At 39.6% G+C, this 20,429-nt stretch overlaps 1 protein-coding gene across 6 annotated transcripts; it reads right to left on the bottom strand.

The window, feature by feature from the left end:
* Positions 1 to 751: 751 nt before the first annotated feature.
* HDAC10 (histone deacetylase 10) lies at positions 752 to 19,899 on the bottom strand. 6 transcript variants are annotated; one of them, XM_082048099.1, is made up of 21 exons: positions 19,790 to 19,899; positions 19,098 to 19,164; positions 18,085 to 18,219; positions 16,358 to 16,454; positions 15,604 to 15,701; positions 15,424 to 15,528; positions 15,146 to 15,214; positions 14,483 to 14,609; positions 13,964 to 14,029; positions 12,974 to 13,033; positions 12,512 to 12,601; positions 11,124 to 11,230; positions 9,396 to 9,463; positions 8,677 to 8,950; positions 7,933 to 8,023; positions 6,397 to 6,482; positions 5,871 to 5,924; positions 5,147 to 5,231; positions 4,546 to 4,731; positions 2,558 to 2,717; positions 752 to 2,075 (listed from the first exon to the last, which is right to left on the bottom strand). In XM_082048099.1, exons 2-21 carry the CDS (start codon positions 19,160 to 19,162, stop codon positions 2,050 to 2,052), a joined length of 2,049 nt encoding a protein of 682 aa, XP_081904225.1. In that variant the 5' UTR covers positions 19,163 to 19,164; positions 19,790 to 19,899; the 3' UTR covers positions 752 to 2,049. The 6 variants fall into 6 exon arrangements, with proteins under 6 accessions (XP_081904225.1, XP_081904223.1, XP_081904224.1 ...); XM_082048097.1 differs by having other exon boundaries at positions 19,730 to 19,876; XM_082048098.1 differs by having other exon boundaries at positions 19,719 to 19,876.
* Between the last annotated feature and the right edge of the window lie 530 nt (positions 19,900 to 20,429).

Here is a 20,429-nt window from a genome sequence, read left to right on the forward strand (position 1 = left end):
GGAAGGATGTGTGGTTAGTAGGTCGAGGGAGGTTCTCCTCCCCCTCTGCTCTGCCCTGGTGAGATCGCATCTGGAATATTGTGTCCAGTTCTGGGCCCCTCAGTTCCAGAAGGACAGGGAACTGCTGGAGAGAGTCCAGCGCAGGGCAACAAAGATGATTAAGGGAGTGGAGCATCTCCCGTATGAGGAAAGGCTGAGGGAGCTGGGGCTCTTTAGCTTGGAAAAGAGGAGACTGAGGGGCGACCTCATTAATGTTTACAAATATATAAAGGGTGAGTGTCACGAGGATGGAGTCAGGCTCTTCTCGGTGACAACCAACGGTAGGACAAGGGGTAATGGGTTCAAATCGGAACACATGAGGTTCCATTTAAATTTGAGAAGAAACTTCTTCCCCGTGAGTATCAGAACACTGGAACAGGCTGCCCAGGGGGGTCGTGGAGTCTCCTCTGGAGACATTCAAAACCCACCTGGACACATTCCTGTGTAACCTCACCTCGGTGTTCCTGCTCCGGCAGGGGGATTGGACCAGATGATCTTTGGAGGTTACTTCCAATCCCTGACGGTTTAAGCAGTTCATGAGTTAACGCTGTCACTCAGTTGGCAAGAAATAACGCACTGTTGCCAGAAAGCACTAAGCCGTGCTGGGCTGTATCCCGAGCCGCACAAGGTAACTCTGCAGGCTTCTGACAATATTTGCAAACTAATTCTACCAAAAGTACACCTTTTTTTAAAATTTTTTTTTCCTCAAATTCATTCTTTAATAAATTTGATCACGATCTTAGAAAAATACATATCAAAATACAACATTTGTTTCATTCAGACACTGGCTGTAGAAATTCAGTCAAACAAAGGCAGGTAAAAGGGAAGAAGCTGAAACATTTTTGAAAAAAAATGCTCTTTCCTTTAAAATGCTGAATTAACAGTTATTTTTTTTTCTTTTTCTGGGGAGAGAAAAGAATAAACCAACAACCCTCCTGTTCTGAAAACTTTTTGTGAAAACGTTTGACATGGTTTTTAGTTTATTTTGAAATAGACTTTTATCTCAAAGTGTTCAAGGATGGGACATCATTTCCCATCCAGCAATCACAGAAAACTAGTATGGCAAGCAGTATTGCCAACTGTAAGAACAGACTTAGTTATTCAAATTATGTAAAGTTGATCCAAGTAGCAACGACACTATAAAAATAATTTCAAGTTTCTGAAATCAAACGGTCACAATCACAGAAATGTTCTCTTGAAACTGAGCCCTAAACCGTATCTGGAAGGCTGCAAAACGAGGCACACCATGGCTGATGTCCAGTTTTGATCTCTCACATGATGTCAGCCTTGGGCCAGTACCTAATCTCTGGGGGTTTGGGGTTTTTATTTGTTATATAGACAACTTAACATTTGAAAAGAGGGCAGAGTGAAGCCCTCTATACACTGCTTGATTCAGTTATGTATTTGTAATTTTATACACACAAAATATTTTTTTCTGTCATGCCTGGTACATCACAGGTGTGATGTAGGAAAGGCCCACACTACAGCTCTTGAGCTGCTTTTCTTTCTTCTTCCAATTAACAATTACACATTAGAAAAATTAATAGATCATGTTAGGTGAATCCTTTAAATCAGGTTATTAAATGAAGTGTCATTAATCCAAAGGACCTATTGCTAAGGTTTAAACTCCCAATGAAACGGTGGTGGCGGCAGCAGTGCAAGCACTTCGGTATCGCGTTGAATAACATTAAAATGTTTTGGCTATTGTGACTGCTCATTCAGGTGCACGTCTTCTGGGCTTCTTTGGCATTCACGCAGTCAAGCCACAGCATACGCAAGCCTGACTTACAATGTCACGAACAAAGTACAGCAGTTGTCTTCAGTTGTCAGTCTTGAATAATAAGTGCCAATACAGAATTTGCAAGCACAATTCTCTAGCTGAAAATATAGATTAAGTATTTTAAAAACAGGAGGCAATTGTGAATGGCTCTTATCTCTTTTCCTGATGATTTAAAAGGCAACGTGAAGAGCAACATGTTTTTTCTTCTGCTGTGTAAAGTGATCCTGAAGTCAATTTCTTGAAATCCCATCCTTCACTGAAAAGAACAGCAATAATAAAAACTGTTATTAATCAAGCTGATATCACAAAATTCCCAGCCCCGTAAGAACATTTTTATTGGACCCAGACCACTGCTCTTGCCATTTCTTCTGAAAGACAGCAGGGAATTTTCTTTCAGAGAGAGATGCCCACCTTTATCATGGCTTTTTCTGTTGAAACCAAAAGTTAATTCAGTACAGAAACATTTCTGGACAAGTATGCTTGAAAACATACACACCTGCCTAATCCTATTCCTATACAAATGCAGTACCCGATCCTCAGCTATTTGTGCAGGGACTTCAAGCGCAACTAATCACTACTGAGTTATGTGAAGTTACTTCTGGACAAGTTAAAGGTATAAAAATGTCACCTGATTTGGCACTATATTCAGAAAACACATTAGCAATCAGAGTCAGTGTACATCTTATTAACCATTTTTTAAGCACATAATATTTTGTTAGATAAAAATGGACAGCTTACCTGAACACTGAAGCATTTTCCATTCCTGCTGAAACTGATCTCTTAGTATTTTTATGTTAGTTACTTTTTCTTGGGTAGGAGGCACATAAACTCCAAAGTCAGGTGTAGAGGCACCCACTAATGCTTTGGCTACATTTTGCATTAAATTCATCTCAGTGTCCTATTTAAGAAATAAATAAAAAAAAATTCTCCTGGGCACCAAACTTTCTTTGTTTCAGCAATACATGAAATATTTTAAAACAAGCTTTTATAATTCAGTTGCTAATATTTGTAGCAAGAATGAGCAACTTTCAATTTTCAAATAAAATGTGTCAAAATTGAGAAGTTTTTTATGAAAAAGGTAAATTATTTTTTATCTCCTGTAAAGCTTCTCTTTTTTTAAATAGAGAAAGAATCTCAGTTTTTCTTTTGTGATTGAAAAGAAACAGTGATGGGTTAAAGGTAAAAAATATTTGGAGAGAAAGGGAACACAGAGCTTGTTTACTTCATGCATCATTTATTTTCTATCCGTAGAAAATAGTGATATATTTTGCTTCATCAAAAACAGGTTTTTGACTCCTAACAGTCTAAATCAATGTTATTTACTCACAGAAATTATATTCTGAGGTGTCCATAGTATATGAGGATTATTACAATTTATTTTTCAGACTGTAACCTCTATTTCATTTTTAAAAGATAGAATTATTTTTTCAATTATTCTAAAGAGCCAAAGCCATGCATTAGAAAATCCCCACACATTAGATAATCCTGGTATAGAGCTACCTGTGGAGTGCCAATATAAAAATCTCAGTAATTTCTTAAAGACGTACATCTAACTTCCTTTTTATCTGTGAGTTTACCCTTCAGAATATCAATAATTCTTTCAGTTTCATACTCCTAATTAGTAATATGCAAATACACTATTTCTGCATACTGCATATCACTGTACAAATTATATTAGCTTAGACAATTTACATATCAGCACTGTAAATTAAAACAAGTAACATATGAGAAGACTACAGAATAAAGTATGTCATAATCCACTTAATTGGCAGCTTAATGAATAGTATGTCTTTAATGGGATACTTGCTGCAAAACAGATTAGAATACAATTGCATACGTGAACAATTATTCATTGTTTCTCATTAAATAAGGACTAGAAGGCACAAAAGCAATCAAAAGTTACTGTTTCACAGAACACACAGGATGCTGCAGGGGCCAAGAGTGTAAGTTGAGTTCTTAAAAGAGATTAGACAAATTTAGGGAAGATAATGCTCACTGGCACTTGTCTCACACTGGTCTGGATACAGCCTCCCACTTCCTAAATTTAGAGATTCTTATTGTGGTAATGTGTGGAAAAACTAGACTAGGGAAAGATCTATATGTTCTTTATTTTCTTTCCCCTGCTCTCTATCAGAAACACAAAGCTGGGGTAGATGGGTCCTCTATGCATTATTGTAATTAAGTTCACCTAAAGGACCTGTACCATTTTGATTTCTTTTCTGCATGATGGAAGTTGTGTGTGATAACGCAGAGCACGGGAAAGAGAGGGAGAGGAAATTTAGTGGTTTATGATAAACAGGACAGTGGGCTGCTTTCAGGCACATTTGATGGAAAGAGGCCATGTAATTAACAGACAAGTGTCCCTTTTCAGGAGACAGCTGTGAGCTATAAATCCTGGGTAGAAAGGGAAGTTAATTCCCAAACTGTGGCAAATTGTCAGAACATCTCCTGCCTGCAGACATAACCAGGGACTTGCATTCATGCCTCAGCTGCTCCCTCACACAGGCTGCCTACGCCTTGGTGCGTGTCTGCGTCTGGCCTTGTTCTCGGGCCAGAGAGAACCTTGGGCTGCTTGTGTGGTGAGCTCAGTGGTACCCCAGACACCACAAATACAGCCAAGATTTTCTAGTGGGCAGCCTGAAGCAGTTCATACCCAGCACGCTGCTGATTGATTTCAGTTCTGTCCAAGGCACGTTGAAGTACCGCCGCTTAGCACCAGTGCTTACCTCCATCACTGCAAAAATGCGAGACTCGGCTAATCCTTGTAGTAAAGCAAAAAGCAGAGAAATCCCACTTATTCCAAGGCTCCTGTTTGGTCCAATAGCTATTACTGTCAGGTTAGGCTGATAACTATATGCTACAGGAAGAATGAATCCAAGTAGAGCAGAAAAGAAATCATTTCCTTCGGCATCCTTTAACAACAATGAGAAACCATTTAGTACACATGTAAAGCCCCAAATTCCCAGATATAAAACAGTCACAGAAAGCTTTTGATTGACCTAGGAAACACAATACTGGTCTATTTTCACAGCAATTTTTATATTAAACATGTAGATTATTCACCTCCTCCTCAGTGTCTTTGCACTCTAACTCTGCCTTCTTGAAGATGAACTACAGTGGCTACTGAAGGTTTCCTCAAAGCTGTGCCTTCTAACACGCTCTGACTAGCTGTGAAGGAGCAGTACCCAGGTAAGAGCAAGAAAAGGAAATATTTTCAAAGATCCAAATTGCAGTGAGAGGGATAATTCTCAGAGTGATTTTATGAATTTGTCGATATATTATTTCTGCTAAAAAAGTTGTATGTTGTTTCCAGAAAGTGAATCTTACCTCTTTCCAGTTTAGAGAAATACAGTGTTTGGAGCTGGTCTTTCCAGACTGTTCATTCCCACAAATATGTATCATGAGTATTTTTCTGTAAATAAAAACCCCCACATCTGAGTATTTAACCAATGACTTCCAATGAAATAAAAAGATATTTTCTTTCATCATTCTTTAAATACTAATTCATAACACAGGAACAAATAACTATTTATGTCATCGCATGTAGTAATGCGAACACCAATTAAAACTGAAATCCTTTTTAAAGTATTTCTAAGAAGAGTATTCGAGACTATAGGCAAGTTACATTTAAGAAAAAGGGGAAGTGGCAAAAAAAGTTATGGGTAAGTAAAGATGACTTTCAATAGAGAACTCGACATCAGCACTATGTGCCCCCTGCAGTTATAGGGGAGTACACCCTAAAAATTAATAATTGCTGCCTTTATTACTTTATATGTTCAATATTCTATTTTCAATAACAATCTAAATTTAAATTCATATAGAAGGATCATACATTAAACCTACCACTAAATTAATAAAGTGGCGTTTAGAGATAGCAGTTTGTCTTTAAAGATATATTTGGGGATGGTTCATATTTTGTCTCAAGCTAAACTTGAATGAACATCAGTTCATGACTGATTCCTTAGTGCACATTTCATCATACATATGGACACGTAATGAACATTTATAAAGCCTTTGGGATTTGACTCCCTGAAGCAAAGAGAAAGCTCACCCATCTTCTGTGTTCGGTATGATTTGCATGTCTCCAACAAGTATACAAAGCACCCTGCAGAAAACAAGTAACATTTCCATCTACAAGTAATTTTTTTCACTTAGTGCAATTTGTTTAGAGACTTTGCATGTAGATTAGATGCATAAAAAATAATGTATATTGTTTCTGAATTTGGTCCATTAAAAGCATATAGAAAACACATTTATGACAGCTCAAGGGAACTCCCTTTCTCCCCCCCAAACACTGGGAAGTAAAAACAAAACCAAGAAAATGTCCTGAGGCCGAAGACAATTGAAATCTGACAAAGAAAATGTAGGCTAGCACAGCAGTCCTCCTTACAAATGTTTTGCCTTTGGTAAGGCAAATAAAGTTTTTGCTGGCACATACAATATTGACTGTACTATGTATTGAAAATGCTATGTGTTTTAAAATTAATGTTTCAAAGGCAATTTGCCATATTTTACATACTTTTATCGTTTTTTTACATTTTGTCAAAGAGCCCCAAATGCAAGAGACACAAATTCACCTTTGAAATCCAAACTGAACAGAATGTCTTAGTGCAACGGCAACAGAAACAGCAGCTGTGGGTGATTCTGCAATTCCATTGCATACCTACAAAATATATTTTTCCTTCAGAAATTATTAAAACTGCACAAGAAGACATAATTTCTTTTTTGTAACAACTATATTTTTACTTGTTTATATGTATCATTCAAACAAGGCTATCGCTGTATGAGAGGGATCTTAACGGTCTATTGCAGTGGGGTTAAGAAAATATTGTTAATTCATTTTACACAGAAAGGCCACATTTGATCATTATGCCAAGAGCTGTTCTACTACTTCAAAAGCATGGTGCTATGTTGAAAGGCAAATGTAAAAACAGCTTTTGTTGGGGAAGGTCATCTTTACTGGTTCTCTTGATAGTCTGCAGACTGGATGCATTCAGTGTGCCAGCAGGCAAACTGCACCAGGAAAATACACTCTATGAAGACGAGGTAGCCCCTGAAGTCTAATTCCGACTCTTCCTTTAACCTAGGCAAGCTATTCCTTTATGAAAAATACAATGACAGTCTTAGTCAACCGTTAAGTGTTTGTATTGTGTAGTGCTTTGAACACTACATGAAAGCTAAGCTAAAACATAACGCATACTAGCCCTCCCCCGTCCTCCTCTTTGGCAACACAAAAAGCTCAGCTTAGCATCTCCGACTCATGAAAAGTTCTATTCCTTTTTCCCAGTTCCTTTTTTAAAAATCTATTTATAAGTTATCCTAGAGGAACTCTTCCTTGCAGTCCTGGTACTTTAAAGAGAGCTTTTCATTCAAAGGGAGAGACTGATCTATTATGAAGTAACATTCTTGTTTGCATTTTTTCCTCTTTGCTTCTCCAAGGTTTTATACATACAGACATGCACCCTCTAAGCCTGCCTTTGATTCCTGACCATGCAAGAATCAAAATGCCAAATTGGAATTACTCTGTTCAGAACCATAGCACACAGCAGTGTTTTCAACAGCTCCACTACAGCAGGGTGGGGGTGGCGTGCGTAAATCAAAATTTGCTCAGAGGAAATTGTTGTACAAATCATGGCAAGCGCAGCTGTACATAGCCCAGCATCTTGTGATGAAGGGTAAAGCAGAAGTAAACTCTGCTAGAGACAGAAGGCAAAACTCTGTACACTGAAACAGAAATTTTTTTTACATTTCTTGCTCAGATTTCTTGCTTGATAAACCAACTTCTGCTCCCCTCAACTGGAAGAAGGAATACCTGGCTCATCAGTATGTTTGAGAGGGACAAGAAGGGTCTTACTGACTCACAGGCTGGGACTGCAGAAAAGCAGGAAAATGTCTTGCCCAAAGATCATTTGAAAGATGTCCTGGGGTTAACAGCTATCCCTAAATGAGAGTTTTCTCATCTTTCATCCTCACTCTTGTACCTAAGCACATTCTAGCTGAGATTAGTGGGGTTGTGAACTATGGCATAACATGAATGACAATGTAGTAAAATCAGAAGTCATTGTAATCCAACTCCCTCCCCACCCCACAAGATCAAGGCAGTTTATTATTACCTCCTTCTTAAGTATTTTATCTAGGACGGCCAGCATATTGCCAAGAGAGTGTAAAATTTTGTCCTCTTTCACAAGGTCTGCATAAAAGCCACTGTAAAATAAATTAAATGAAGAAAAGCTAGGTTAGAAGCATTAATGCTTTCTAAGAGGACACTAACACAGTACTTTGCAGTTAGTATTGATGGGGTACATTTTGTGCAACACATTCATTCTCAAAACCCCAGATCTAGCAGGAAGATGACAATGCTGTTACCTGCCAGTCTTGAGCTCTCTAAACCTGTTTCCATTCTGCACTGGAAGGAAAACAAAAAATGTCTGACAGTATTCAGGAAAGAGTTCTGTCAAAATTAGACTAAGACAAAAAGCTGAGCTGCTCAAATCAGACCAGTTTCGTATTTTTTTCAGCTAAAAGTGAAGACAGAGCTTTAAGGCACCTTCCCAGCAAAACCTCTTCCTAAATGAATACATTTGTGCTGACTGTTCTATCTCCGTCGAAGCAGTTTTCTCTGAAAATATTCTGATTAGTTCTTTAAAGGAACTTTAAAGTTTACCAGGCTTATATTTATCGGGCGACGAGTGATAACCAACACTGATGTCTCCATTTTTCAAAGAAATAAATTCTGACTATAATTGAGTAGACCAAGGCCAAAAAGATGACCATGACAGAGACAGAGCTAGATGGCAGTCTGTACAAAGACCTCTCATCCTCATAATTATGTTGAAAATTAAATAGACAGGACCAACCTGACAAGCGCTTTTATTTCAGTTTTATCCATTTCTTTCACCAAATGAACGGGTACAGGGAGCAAATGTGCTGAACCTTTAGAGTCAGCTGTTGTTGCTGTTTTGATGGGAGGTACTGGAAACAGAATATTTTTCATGTGTAGTTCCAAAAACCTTTCTACTTTGACACTTTCATCGTCGTTAGTCATCTTAGATTCAGGGTCTGTGAGGGGATTCGGATGAGCCTTCTTTAGTGGGTGTGACTTGGTGCTCAAATTTTGTAAAAACGATGTGTCTAGAGAGAAAATAAAAAGAGGGGCTTCACATGTTTTAATTCCTGACCTCTTAATGTTTGGTTACACTTATTTACAAAAAGAGTAGGTCTGTATTCATAGTATACCTATTTCTTTCCATGCACTAGCTACAATGTGTCCTGCCACAGGTATTATTTTTCAGTGCTGCTACATTTACTTTAATCTAGAAATTATGTCCATACTTTTGACACACAAAACAGCATTCTCAAACAAAGGTATCAAAGCACTACTGTTTGGTGTGATGTTTGCCAGCTTCAGAAGTTCTTTTCAGACCAGCTGAAGACATGGACCTGAATGACAACTCTTAGTGCTTCATCGGTCACTTGATGAATAACTGGTAGTTCAATTCTTTTCATCCACTGTTATTAATCTTGATAATTTTGAATCCATTTACCAATCACTTTTGCTTGAAGAAAGAGTAATTACCTTCATACATCAACCATTTCCAGTAGGGTTTATGTGCTGCTCTCACATTTTGAATAGATTCAATTGCACTACAAAAGAAACAAGATTAACAGTATCAGCAATAATGAAAATACAGGAAACATAATTTACCTTCATGAAAAAACAAAACCAAAAAAACCCTACAACTGAATATGAACAAGCCCTCATCTGTTCCAAGAATGCAAAACAGAAAAATAAAGAGAATGAGAGTCAATGGGCAGATTGCTCAGAAAGATTAAATGCAAGAGTCAAAAAAAGGAAAGTGAAGAACATATGTACTATGTACCTTTTAAGTACAAGTTTAAAGACAGTGAGTGAAATCCTGACCTTGCTGTGGGAGGAAACACACCTGCCCCTGGCTTCAGGAAGGGCAGGATTTCACCTGTTGGTCTTTGCTCTGTCAGAGATTTTATCTACAGAATGTAAAGATGTAATTAGATTCACTCAAAAGCAAGACTATCGGTTCAGGAAGATTTGGAGTAGTGTAGAAATCAAATAAATCACATTTGCCGCTATTCTGTGCATTGAAATATCTTTTTTATCATCCCTGCTACTTGCTGCACTATAGGCAAATGGTCCTATTATGCTAGCTATCATACAAACATAATCCAGGTCATGTTAAATCCAGGACAAATTCTATGTACTTGGAGATTATTTGTAAGGTGTTCAGGAGCTGGACTGACTTAATGGATGGCTATGTAATCACCTCTCTGTTACCTAGGATGACAGCAACCTGAGATACTACAGTTGGCAGAGCAGAAAAAGAGGTGATGCAGCAACTATGGGATGTGCTAGCAGCAAAATAACCAGCTTTACTGCATCAGAGTTCACCAAATCCAACTCTGCCCACAGCCTGTGTGTATCTGCACTGCTTCCCTGACTGACCTGAGCTCCAAGTTGTAACTAGCACAGCCAGCTGGTAGGTGCTGCCACTAAAACGCATGAGGAGTATCACTGCTGAAAAAAAAACACCCATGGAACAACTATTGGGGTAGGGACACTGAAGATGGATCACGGAGATGCGGAGGAGATGGTACAGACATGTAGAGGGAAATACTGTTTAGACGTGGGACTGATTAAGGCACAAGATTCAGAATGCTTCTAGGTCAGATTCACCATTGTGCAAATACAATCTTACTGTCTCCAAAAAGAAGTTAGGGCCTAAGTTTCATTATCTAGGTTCAGCTCTACACAGTCATAATGCTTTCACACCCCAGGCCTCAATACTCCAAATTCCAGAAACACAAGGAGTCAGGACTGGCTCTGCACAGCACCAGCTCTCAGCGAGGAAAGGCTGGCTCCAGCTCTTGCTGTACTGCAGCCACTGAAGCAGTTCTGGTGTCTGGAGAACTAATCCTTGTGATCACACACTTGCCCAATTACTGGCTGTTATTCACTGGTATTGCCTTGATTACAGCACAATTGTCTCACCCTTGAGTGAGATGGATCCTTACAGGATAATGAAGCCCAAGGACAAATAGCATAAAATTATAAGCCAGAACTTCTTGCAACTTGAAATCATTTCAGAAACAAAAGTATACAAAACTGTGTTTTGGATGACTTTTTCAAAAAACAAGTTATAATCTAAAGTGGAAAATATATTATAGAGTGCCATATTAAAACCTTGGTTCAACATAACGTTCAAAGCATGCATACCTTCAGTCTCTTTGATAAACACATGGTTTGTCCTAAAATTCTTTATATGCTTACCTTAGGCAAGGTGCCATTTCTCCAGTTATTTGAGGTACAGGATCTCCAAGCAAAGTTTTTACAGTCATACAGACTGATTCAGACAATGACTTTAAGTGGTATCCACCCTAGAAAAAAAACAATTGTATGTCATTCAAGGAATGAGTACTCGTAACACCTATTTGAATACCACCAAGGAAAAGAAATTAAACTTTTGAAATATAGCTGAATTTACAGAAACAGAAGATGATATGCAAGGACATCTACGCTAATGATTTTCAATAAGAAAACGGTTAAGTTAGAGGCTATTTGTTGAACTTCACTGGCATCTCATGATTCAACTCACTTTCTCATCGTTCAGTTCATTTTGGAAATTGGTCATGACTTTGCCATGAAAACCCTGGAAACATATTCCTTCTCTACCCCTATCTGTGATACGCCATCTTCAGTAATTCTTGTGGAAGATTCCTTATAAGGCAAACACTATCACTCTAAAATGTCCATACAAAGGAAATCTCCCACAGACTGACATTTTTAAGATATGGTTGTCCTAATGGTTTGGCAGAACAACTGAAGACAGATTCCAGACTGCTAGACTGTAGCTGACAGCCTGCTCCCTGCGTGCCACCTGCAGAGCAGTCACAGTCCCCGTACTAGGAGGGGATGCTTATTTGCACTTCAGCTAGTAGACAGACGTATATAGAACCTGCTGGAGAGACAGATGATGGAACAAAGGCCATGCAAAACGGAGTTCAAGTGAATCAATTAATAAACCATTCACTCTCAGAGGCCTTGTCAGCCGAAATATTTTCACACAATTATTTACCCGAAAAGCCACCATTTTTCTAACATGCAGCAGAAATAGCAAGTTGAAATCTAGATTTCAAAAGGAGAAAACATTTTAAATTTTTTTAAAAGCTCTTAAAAAAGAGCTTGCACAGTGGCTTTTAATCAAAAAAGAGCAAATATAGCAAGTGCTTCTTTATTTAATAAGAGTATACTTAGGTTAAAGGTTTTTTAAACTCTTTGGAGTAAGACAAACCTGCAAAAACGTTGTTAGTGCAGCTAATTCACTCAATATGTTTTAATGAGTTTGGAACTATCCAGAGCAGTAGACTAGTCACTGTTGACAAGAACTGAATGTATCTGTGGAGGAGATGGTGTTTTTGAACAACGAGTATTTGCTCCTCTGCTTCAAAATTTCAAGTCAAAACCATCAGTTAAGGCCTTCTTTTTATTTTACAGTGTATAAGAGCATTGTCAAATCTTAGCCAATTTTGCCTTCCTGATTCTCAAAAGAAAGACAAAAAGAATAAATTATTTTGCTAACAAGTTTAGTTTCTAGCTTGCCCTATAAAGCTCTAAAACATAGACCCTACTCCTGGGAGTATGTTTCAAAAAGTCTTTACCTCTAGGACAACACACAGCTTTCCATTAGCTAACTGCATCAGGAAATGGGTAAGGTGGGCAAAAACCTCAGGAGTTGCATTCATCTGACCCTAAATCAAAGAAAAAAAATTAAGAGATGGAACTCTGATTTAAAAACATTGGTGCAAAAAACCAAACCACACACTCTGAAACACATGAGTCTGAATTGGAATACTGGAACACTTGCTTCTCATTGCATCTAACAAAACGCCGAACCAACTGCTTTCAAGGAAGGTACAAAAAACAACGCAGTAATTACGCCTATGAGATAATCTGTCTTTATATGTCTCATTGTAGTATTTAATGAGCTTAAAGACTCAAACATGTATTTTTAGCATGCTCAAAGTGAATTTCACTTAGCAATCACAGGACATTTAAGAGGTGGGAATATTTTGAAAACAGATTCATCACTGACAACACAAATGCCACAACTAGTTACTTACTTCAGGGTCTCCAATTCCAGAATCGTAACCAGAGGAGACAAGAACCAATTCAGGATCAAACTGTTATAAAAAAGAGAAAGTTGTAGCACATTCTTATGTCCTATTTTAAATTTTGAATTTTGTACTGGATTTGAACTGTACCATGTTCAGCTGTTTTTTTCAGCTAGAATATGAACACAAATAAAGACTCTCCTTGAATAAAAATTGAGATTACCCTTTTACACTATTTTCATTCCTGCTAGAGAAGCTGCATATATTATATGGATTATTTAAAAGCTAGCATTCCATAGATACTATTCAGTTGATCAGGGCATTATTCATATCAGCAAAAATAATGTGTTAACTGTGCTACTGGCAATTAATGCTTTTCTACAAAATATTCAATGATATCTGCTTAAGAAGTACTTAAGAAGTAGTCTTTGGTTTTGCTATCACCGCTCTACTCTGCACCGGTGCGGCCCCACCTGGAGCACTGGGTGCAGTTCTGGGCACCACAGGATGAAAAGGATATAAAGCTACTGGAGAGTGTCCAGAAGAGGCTATGAAGTTGGTTTGGAGCGGAAACTGTATGAGGAGCAGCTGAAGTTACTTGGTTTGTTCAGCCTGGAGGAGACTGAGGGGAGTCCTCATTGTGGTCTACAGCTTCCTCACTAGGGGAGGAGGAGGGGCAGGTGCTGAACTCTTCTCGTCAGTGACCAATGACAGAACCAGGAAGATGTGCCAGGGGAGGTTTAGGTTGGACATTAGGAAAAGGTTCTTCACCCAAAAGGTGGTGGAGCACTGGAACAGGCTCCCCAGGGAGATGTCACAGGCCCAAGCCTGACAGTGTTCAAGAAGAGACTGGACAACACCCTCACACACATGGTGGGAACTGTGGGGTTGTCATATGCAGGGACAGGAGTTGGACTCAACCATCCTTGTGGGTCGCTTTCAACTCACACCATTCTAATATTTTCTATGATTCTAAAGAGCAGAGCAGTAAAAAATTACCTCAAAAGCCATTGGAAGCAACACATGGAAAAATGCAGCAAGATAATCTGAATTTCCCATCCCAACCTGCAAAATGTGAGAAATATAGGTCACATTTTCCTGTTAAAGAACCTTAGAAAATTTTTTATTCTAAGACTGTAGTGAAAGATAGTACTGAAAGTTAAAGATAAGGGAACCTTATGAGGCCAAGTTCCATTTAAGTAAAGTGCATAAATATCCACCATTTTTCTCTACTGAATGAGAATGGATGTAATCTCCTGAAACACTTGTTTTGATGGCTAGGCAAGATATTCAAGAAAAAAATAATATGTGCATGTTTCTCTCTTTTTTTTTTTTTTTTTTAACATCATCATATTCTGAGCCATATTTCTCCGCAGATATTCCACTGACAAGAAGGAGGTACACTGTCCTAAGACATCTGCCAAGCAAGCAAAGCAGTGCGCTTCTCAGAAGGTTTTACGTAAAGCATGAGATAGAAAGCTACTGCATTTGCTTTGTTGTGCTGTAAACAACATTTACCTTATTCCAAGGCAAATTTATGTTAAAACCTTCTCCTCTGCCCAAACCCACAGCATCATAATCAGATTCTTTGAGTGATGGCCAGAATTCCTGATGTTCATAGCGATGCCAGGAAAAATACAAAACACTGAAAGATACAAAAAACAAAAGCAACTTGACAAAATATTCTTAAACTGACTTTACATCTTGAATGTCATGGCTGTACTGACTGAAAGCATGAAATAGAATCATCCTTTCCCCTTACTTCTCTTAATGGACTTGGACTGTGAAACTTGGTACAGTAGGGCCTATGCCAAAATTAACCTAGGACAGGTGCTAAAAATTCATTGTATTCATGCAATCCCTTCATATCAAAGACAAGACATTTTCAGAAAAGCAGACTTCTTTCTACAATCTAATTCTGTCACAGAGAGGTCTTACTACTGGCAAACCAAGGTAGTCATATTGCTTATGTTGACTGATATTCTTTACAGTAAAATAGATTTACATATTTCTTTTTGCTAGAATTTTCCCTCTGTTTCATAACAAGTAAAACCAACAGTGACTAAAATAGCGAGGTATTTGTAAGATTCTAGTTTCAGGAAGTTAAGAAATCTTATTCATTACAGATGAAAGCAATATTTAACCAGCTAACATATCAAATAAATAAAATATCCTTCAAACCTTGGATCCTCTTCAAATATATATTGAGTTCCTTGCCCATGGTGCACATCCCAGTCAACAATTAGGATTCTGCATAGATCAGTAAAAGAAAACATTCAGCAGAACCACAGCATCTTGATCTAAAGGAGGTACAGATGAATCATGTTTTTTCTGTCCCAAAAGCTACATGACACCCAGAAATCTCTAAGACATTAATCTAAAACAGTACAACGTCAAACAGGTATCTGAACGCCATACTTGCATACGATAAGCTCCTCTAGGGTCAACCATGCACTTACCTCTGTAGACCATATTTCAGTTTTGCATATTCTGCTGCAATAGCAACATTGTTGAACAAACAGAACCCATTAGCTGCATTTTTCTGGCTGTGGTGACCTGGAGGTCTAAACCAAAGTTTTATATGGTTACTCACAATAAAGGAAATTTGGGGGAGCAGTGAAGACTTTCTGTTTTCTTACCTTACTAATGCCATTCCATTGCACACTTTTCCTGTCATCACAGCATCCACGAGCTGCAAAGTTGCTCCTACTGCTAGCCTGGCACAGCGATAAGTGTTCTGAAAAAGAGAACCTCATAGTTGTTATCCATCACTTGTCGGCTTGTTTCAAACTAATCACACAAGATGTGCTTTTGCACCCCAATGGCAAACTGTCTTGACATAAGCCTACCCTACTGAGGTGGTACGCGGACAGTTGAAAGCAGAACTTTACAACACAAATTCCAATGTTCTTTCTATTAGGTTTACCTTTGATCACCACATCATTTATAAGGATGTTCTCTCTGGAGCAGTTAAGAAACATGAGATGGACATACTGCACTGACTAGTGGAATAACATGGCATCTTTGAAAATAAGGAGCGAAACCTTACAGAAACAAAATATGAAAGACTTCACCTCCTTCGTCCGGCACAACATTTAAGAGCAACTGTAACCCAAATGTGATTTGTAGGTCACTAATGGTCTACAGTAACATTAAATGACAAAAATATACTGGCATGATATAATTGCAGAATAGATGACAGGACACTTAATCAATTTAAATTACACCTTTACACTAAATTTGAAACAGATAACAGCATCATAAATATATGTAAGTTTACTTAAATGGCAAAAAATGTATTGCTGATTTTCCCCTCCTCAGAAAAGTGCCACTCAGATGCAAAAACACAAACATCTGTAGCTCTCAACACAGGAAGCAGTTTAACTTACACACCGGATGAAAGAAAAAAGCATCATAATTTCCAGAGACCCTTTTCAGTTCCTTTTCATTCATTGTTTGGGTGCTTTTTGCCATTTCCAAGTGTTCAGAACTGCAGAGAGGAGAGAGGTGAACACAACACTTAAATAAGCAAACAGACCTATAAAGGGTTTTATTAAATGCAAAATGTAATTAGGAGTAGCATATGTTAAAAGAGGCTTTCTGTGAGACTTCAGAAGTCTAAAAGGTAGTCTGGAATATTAGTTGCAGGATATAGTGAAAAACTAAGGAGTACTATGAAAGCAAGAGTTCTTAGATGTCTTAATCTGACATTCTTCTCCCTTTTCCAGTAGCAAGAGCAACTAGTCTTGCTTTCAAAACATGTCTCTTTGTTCATCATGCAACAATCTATTTTGCAATCCACACTACATATGGATACCAACAAGAACTAAACTAGGATTCTAACAGTCATCAGAGTGTGAAATATAAGTCCGAGAATGTGTGTCTAGTGCTCCGTTGTTCTACAGATAACAAGTATTTGAGTGAATCCCTCATCAGTTGTGTACCAACTCCCTCTTTTCACTGGTACAAAAGTGCAATAAGTACTAAGGCACTAGAAGCAAAGTTTCCCCAATTCTGTCACTGCTCTCCTGCCCTTGTGTAGTGAGCTGGAAATGGAGGCTGATGGCACCTACTCACACTGTCCCGTCTGTGCCCCAATCCATGGCAAAATGACCACATGTGCATGCCTCCAGGTGCACAATGCCAAAGCAACCAGAATTTCACAACAAAATGAGACACACTAGTGCTGGCTAATTGAAATAAAGCTAAACAGTGGCTTCAAAATAGAAAGTGTTAACGGGAACAAAACCACATGAACCTGAATGACTGTGTAACTCCTAGTTTAAGTTCATCAGCAGCCCCATAACTAACTGTGAACACACACACACACACACACACACACAAAACATTTTTCTAAGCATCATATATTTGCTTCAGAAAGGAAATACTTCTATTATCTCTAGTGTACCTACAGAAACCAATACAAGATTTAGTGGAGTCATTTATCCCCAAGTCATCTAGCAGGAGCAATTCAACTGGGAACAGTGATCAAGTCTCTTTAATACCCAATAAGCAAAGTATTTACTGTGAAAATAAATTATATTCATACACAGCACTAATTGCATTCTGAGAAACAAGTATGTTCCGAGGAAAAATACTGTTCTGGAATCTGAAAATTTAAGTATGACTTGGGATCAAGCTCTGGTTATTGTCACAGGTGTCAGGGCCCTGAGTGCATCCCTTCCCTCCTGGGGTTTGGATGCTGGGTTCAGAACCAGCTTAGAGAGAGTGCCGCTGATCGCCTTGAAAGAAAGAGCTAGAAGGAGCATCAGCAGAGGGTCCCTGCATTCAGCTCTGCTAAGAGTCTCAGCAGAGGCTCCCCCTCCTTCCCTGGGCACCTGCTTCTAAGACATGGCTCTCATCCTTGGCCAGACTGCAGCTGTGTTGTGCAGCTATATCTGTGTCTCACCATGAACCTCAAGGATGTGGACCTGGACCATGACCTGCGGGCTGACCCAAGCTGGACCTCAGACCTGCCATGTCACTACTGAAATTACTGGAAGTCAAAGCCATCGAGTTTTGGAGCAGACCTTTTCAAATGGAGCAAAATATCACCTGGAGGTATGAGATCTGCTATTTCATCGAATTAATCTGAACAGTGATGAAAGTAAGTTTCAGACCTGTGAACCAACAGGATCTCCTCCTCGCTTCCTTCTCTGGCAGGCACATGGACACATCTTTCCACAAGATGGTAACATTTAAGCTGCTCATAGGAGGATGACAGTCTTTCTGGCACTTCGATATCGCAAACAGGACTAAAAATAAGCAATAATCACATTACTATAATACCACACCAGCACAGCTAACAAATACACTTCAACATACCTAGCTTTTAACTTCCCATTGCAAGAAAATTCATTACCCTCATAGAGGGACACATGAGAGTAAAAGGAAAAAAAAATCTGAATACTTTTTGTCTTGGAATTGAACCAAAATTGCTTCTAAAATATGTAAACAGAAAAATATATATGATTCTTCAATGAAAAAGAAACATCATTTTTGTTTCCTTTCTTACCACTGAAATTAGCAATGCTTAACTACAGACAGAGGAATGCTGAAATGAAAAGCTGTAGATTACAATGAAGGTGCACACAGGGGAAGTGGGCTTGGGAGAGAAGACAGCAGTGGGCAGTTACTCAGAGCATAGCAAAGGTACATTTAAGGAACTGGCATATACCAATTTCTAACTTAATTTAATTGACAGGTTTCAGCTGAGTATGTGTACATATTTTTTTCCAAGATCAAGAATACTTTAGCTTTATAAATAATTAGCTTAAAATACATTATTTAGGGGGCTACTCAGATGATTAAAGCTAACATTTCTTATTAAGGCCTACCAGACTGGAGGCCCACAGCTTCTCAAATCCAGTTTCAGATTGTCATTACAGTATCTGGATACTGTATCTGGACCCATTACAGTAACAGTACTGTAACATTTTCCATTAAATTATCTGGATATAAATCAGGAATAAACACTTTTCTCCAAAAGGAAAGACCTTCTATTTACTAGGAAAATGACAGGGTATCTAGCACCAGGTACTCCCTATTACATTTACAGAAGCTGAATTTACTTGGTACTTCTCTCAGGAATCCTAATAAGAATCTATAAATAAAAAAGGCAGCAGTGACTTACTCGCTCCAAAGCAGTTTATGAGTGGTCATCTCCTCATCATAAACCAGAGCTGTTCCTGAGGCCATTGCTACACACAGGACAAAACAAATATCCCAACACTCATATTTGAGGCAAAAAGTAAACATATGTTAAAAGAACTTAATTACCAGCTAGTGACAATATATGTACACAGCGTACCTGCTTCCATGGTTTTGCACTTTGTAATTGGGAGGGGTCCTCAGAAGGCCGAGGAGCAAGGCAGCAGTGCAAAGTTCATGGCACAGGCCTTCAACCTGAACGCAGGCGGGCAGGATCCACGCTTATGTGAATTTCCAAAACCTGGGCGCAGGTACTTGTGGCGGTGAGGGGATCACCCACAGCCCCAGCGGGTCTGGCCCTGCAGAGCCTGAGCAGGGCCTGTCCTGCCGCTACTGCCCACGGAAGCCTGCCACGGCTGCTGGGAAACTGCTCCTTGGCAAGCGTTATAGAGCCACGAAGTATGAAATACGGGGCTATATACACCACGGACAGAATAATTACAGGGATGTGTGGCGTTCAAAACTTCATGGCTCTTCCAGAAACCCAACCGAGACGCTTAAGAGAAACAAAGAAACCGATGCAGAAAGAGAAACCAAGCCGTACAGCCGCCTCACAGAAGCCCCGGAGACGCCGAACGGCGCGTTAACGCGGGCCCGGTCCGCTCCGCTCCTCACCTCCCGCCCGCCGGGGGAGCCTGGCGGCCCCAGGCGCCCTGACACGGAGCCGCCGGGGCCTCGGCGCGGGCCGCCGGCACAGCCCAGATCCCGAACGCAGCGAGGCTGTGAAGCCCCAGCTCCACAGCCCGAGCTTTGGCCCGGCCCCCGGGAACGCCTCGGCCCTCAACAGCAGCTCCGCCCGCCACCGCGGCGGCTCCGGGAGTGCCGAGCGGAGTCCCCGCCCCGCGAGGAGCCCGGAGAGCGGCGGGGGCGGGAGGGACGTGCCCCAGTGGGTTTTGGGGCGGCGGTAGGGCCGATGTGCGCTTCACCGGTGTGTTGTGGGAAGCGTTGAGGTGCGCACAAAGAGAAATTTCCACTGTGCTCTCTGAAGCAGGCCTGACAATTTGAATCGTATTTTCAGGCCAAAGGGCATCCAGCCACAGGTATTGTGAAGTTTTTAGTATGTAACAAATCCAAGAGCAAGAAGCCCCACAACCCTGGGCTGTCTGCTATCCTCTAATGTAAAGAGAAGTGCAATAAAAACTTGAACTGAAATGATCACTCCTTTGTTTTTGCGGAGTAATGGGAGTCTGTTTGCTAGACGGTGACACCAAGCCCTGTGTCCGTCACACCAGGCCCTGTGTCCGTCACACCAGGC

The sequence above is a fragment of the Streptopelia decaocto genome (assembly GCF_964273445.1).
Source record: "Streptopelia decaocto genome assembly, chromosome: 1".
Taxonomy (NCBI): domain Eukaryota; kingdom Metazoa; phylum Chordata; class Aves; order Columbiformes; family Columbidae; genus Streptopelia; species Streptopelia decaocto.

What these genes read in the sequence shown, in the direction of transcription:
- HDAC10 (XM_082048096.1), bottom strand. An exon ending in CATAAACTGCTTTGGAGCGA is followed by an intron (nt 18,220 to 19,097) that starts GTAAGTCACTGC and finishes GCTTATTTTTAG; the next exon opens with TCCTGTTTGCGATATCGAAG. An exon ending in ATATTTGAAGAGGATCCAAG is followed by an intron (nt 14,610 to 15,145) that starts GTTTGAAGGATA and finishes TGTATCTTTCAG; the next exon opens with TGTTTTGTATTTTTCCTGGC.